Raw genomic sequence first — 3,412 nt, 5'->3', positions numbered from 1 at the left:
AAAAAAAAAAATGAATGTTGGCGGGATCGAAACCCAGCCGTCGGCGTGCTAGCCGAGCACGTTACCGATAGGACACGCGCTCATTATTATAATTTATTTCAATAGGAGTATATCTTCAACATATTGAATAATTTTTTTCATTTGAAATTCCACAAGATGTGGCTCTACCCTTCCGATCGTTCTACAGTTGGCTAAATTTCAGTTAAACAAATAAAAAATAAAAAGCATTCATGCCGCAGAAAATGAAATTCACCCCGTCGCGTTGAGACACCCCAGCATTGCAATAAAAACTTGGTCAATAAAAAAAAAACACCCCAACATTGCGTGTGGCGCCCTCCCTTTCTTGGGGTGCAGTACTACGATGCCGTTGGTGTCACTCAACCCCCCAGAACTGAGTCTCTACTTTAGTCAATCCTCTCTGGCTATTATGCTCTCCTTTATATGTAAAAATGATAATTGATGTTTCAATAGTTATTCATTAATCACCCCATATAAATCCTCTGCGATATCTCCATCTAAAATTACTATTACACAGTGCGACGGTGAGATATTTTTTGTACTGTCATCACATGAGAACGCATCCTACTACTCACCGCTCAGTGCTTTTTTTTTTTAATAAAGGATATTTATTGTGCATTCGCCAATACATAAAAAAAAAATATTGCCAAGATTGCGGAGTATATGAGTCCGACCTTGAGGAGCTTCTCACTCCACTGTTAAAATCACATTGGAATGGATTTGAATGGGTCCAGTGGATTGTGAAAGAATCGTAGTGGTGAAGTACAGCGGACTCGGTGAATTTTTCTCCATGAATAGAGTAGTAGAGGTACTGCTCAATAACTCCGATCCACGGTGGTTTCATACGTCTGATAATATCATATAAAATGGGCTCATTCCACTCGACTTGAGATGACTCGGAGATGTGAAGATTTTCTCAATTACTGCACCCTTGGAATGTGATAATAGTGCTACTCAGCATGAAACGAAACGTAGTTAGTCTAATAAAATTCATTTCACTCGCGGCGATCACAGTGATTATTACTGTTATCGTATTTCGCTATGTGAGAAGCGGCAAAATCATCAACGCCCGGGGACCACATTCTCTACAACTCCACAATTACCCGCAACACCAGCAAATCGAGGTATTTCAATTTCCACTTCAATTGCCACTTCCAAAACTCCTCGAATATTTATGGCAAAGACACCCGTTTTTTAACATTATTTTTTTCTCATTAAATTTCTAGTTTTAAACTTATGTAAAGCTGTTTTTTTTTTCTTTTTAATCGAATATTTGAATGATCAATTTTCAAGGTCTTTTGGTTTGTCGCGATATTTGAATTAATCCGCTTAAACGAATGGTATATTCTCTTCTAAACGGAATTATTTATCAATTAGGATATTAAGGGGAAATTATTGAATTATATTGCAGAAAGAAATGGGAGAGACTGAGGAGAAAATGGACTGGCATGACTTAAAAATGATAAACACAGAGTCGAAAAGAAGGGGGATTGGTGAGCAAGGTCGAGCAGGTTCGCTGCCGGCATCGTTGTCCTCCTTGGAGGGAAGCTTGTACCAAGTAAACGGGTTCAATGGTGCCCTGAGCGATCTGATCGCCCTGAACCGTTCGATCCCTGACATCCGCCACCCAGACTGCCGCCGAAAGAAATACTTTCGCCGTTTGCCATCGGTTTCAGTTATAGTCTCCTTTCACAATGAGCACCTGTCGACACTCCTGCGCACCTGCTGGAGTGTCGTCAATCGTTCGCCAGTCTCTCTCCTGGAGGAGATAATCCTGGTGGATGACGCGAGCACAAAGCCAGAGCTTCAGATAAAACTAGACGATTACGTCGCGAAACATCTGCCTCTCGTTAAGATAATCCGCCTGGGAGTGCGTTCAGGTTTGATAAGAGGGCGGCTAGCAGGTGCCAAAGCAGCCAAGGCTCAAGTTCTGGTATTCCTCGATTCACACACAGAGGCCAATGTCAACTGGCTGCCGCCCCTGTTAGAGCCCATCGCCGAGGACTACAGGACTTGCGTTTGTCCCTTCATTGATGTAATAGCCTTCGATACGTTTGAGTACAGGGCCCAGGACGAGGGTGCTAGGGGAGCTTTTGATTGGGAGTTGTACTACAAACGTCTCCCGCTCCTACATGACGATTTGAAGCATCCGGCGGAGCCCTTCAAATCGCCGGTGATGGCTGGAGGACTATTTGCCATCACAGCGAGATTCTTCTGGGAGCTGGGTGGTTACGATCCAGGTCTTGATATCTGGGGGGGTGAGCAGTATGAATTATCTTTCAAGATATGGCAGTGCGGCGGCCAGATGCTTGACGCGCCTTGCTCCAGAGTCGGTCACATCTATAGAAAGTTTCCACCGTTTCCCAATCCCGGCAGGGGTGATTTTTTGGGAAAGAACTACAAGAGAGTCGCGGAGGTGTGGATGGACGAGTACAAAGAGTTTATTTACAGGAGAAGAAGCCATTTGAGGGCCCTAGATCCTGGAGATCTGGGAGAGCAGAAGGCCCTCAGGGAGAGACTACACTGCAAATCGTTCAAGTGGTTCATGGAGAAGATCGCCTTTGATCTCGTTGAGTACTACCCACCCATCGAGCCTGATGACTTTGCGTCCGGGGAAATCAGGAATGTGGGGGCACCTGAGATGTGTCTCGATGCCAAGAAGAGAAAGAAGGACGAGCTTGTCATGTTGGACTCTTGTGTCAGAGACTTGGGCAAGAATAACGGTGATTTTGAGCAAGAATTTCGAATGACCTGGCATAAAGACCTCAGACTCAAGGGCAGGACTGACTGTCTCGATGTCTCGAGCGGGGAGCTCAAGGCTCCTGTTACGCTCTATCCCTGTCATGGCAAGCATGGCAACCAGAGGTGGAAGTATGATATCGAGAAACAGTGGATCATGCACGGCAATGCCCAGAGATGCCTCGATGCTGAGCCCGGGGCCAAGAGGGTTTACGTTACTGCCTGTGATTCTGACAGTGCCACACAAAAGTGGAGGATTCAGGAGGTCAACATGAAGGCTATTAATGACTGGGATAATGTGGGACCCAATTTCGCATGAGTTTTTACTAGTCAGTCGGGAATTATGAGGCTGTCATGGGGGAAAATACTTTTAATTGTACACGTTGAATTTTAGCAACGAATTCCAGGCATCATTCCAACACTAGAGATTATAGCCATTATATAAAAATCAGGCTTCCTATCATATCTTTTGCCATTTTTTTTTTACTTTATCAATTGCAATACTCTCTACAGATATAAAGAATTGCTATTGAAGTCCATTTTCCCCCACTCTCCACGATTGACCAATCGACGAATGTGTGATGTCTTCTGATTACCGAGAATCGTGATAGCGCTGTAGGAAATGTCTATTTTTTCCACTACATGTGTTAAAAAA

General features: G+C 44.1%; 2 protein-coding genes across 2 annotated transcripts in view; one reads left to right on the top strand and one right to left on the bottom strand.

Moving 5' to 3' along the window:
• The window catches only part of Hao (Hydroxyacid oxidase), a 15,636-nt gene that overhangs the window by 5,724 nt on the left and 6,500 nt on the right, over positions 1-3,412 (bottom strand). The gene's annotated exons all lie outside the window — the stretch shown is intronic.
• Positions 412-3,222, top strand: Pgant6 (Polypeptide N-Acetylgalactosaminyltransferase 6). Its single transcript, XM_011306342.1, has 2 exons — positions 412-1,142; positions 1,430-3,222. The coding sequence occupies exons 1-2, from the start codon at positions 978-980 to the stop codon at positions 3,074-3,076; spliced, it is 1,812 nt and encodes a 603-aa protein (XP_011304644.1). The 5' UTR covers positions 412-977; the 3' UTR covers positions 3,077-3,222.

This window comes from Fopius arisanus, unplaced genomic scaffold, assembly GCF_000806365.1.
Source record: "Fopius arisanus strain USDA-PBARC FA_bdor unplaced genomic scaffold, ASM80636v1 scaffold00046, whole genome shotgun sequence".
Taxonomy (NCBI): Eukaryota; Metazoa; Arthropoda; class Insecta; order Hymenoptera; family Braconidae; genus Fopius; species Fopius arisanus.
Note: the sequence above shows the minus strand (reverse complement) of the source record. Positions and strands in the feature narration are given on the sequence as shown.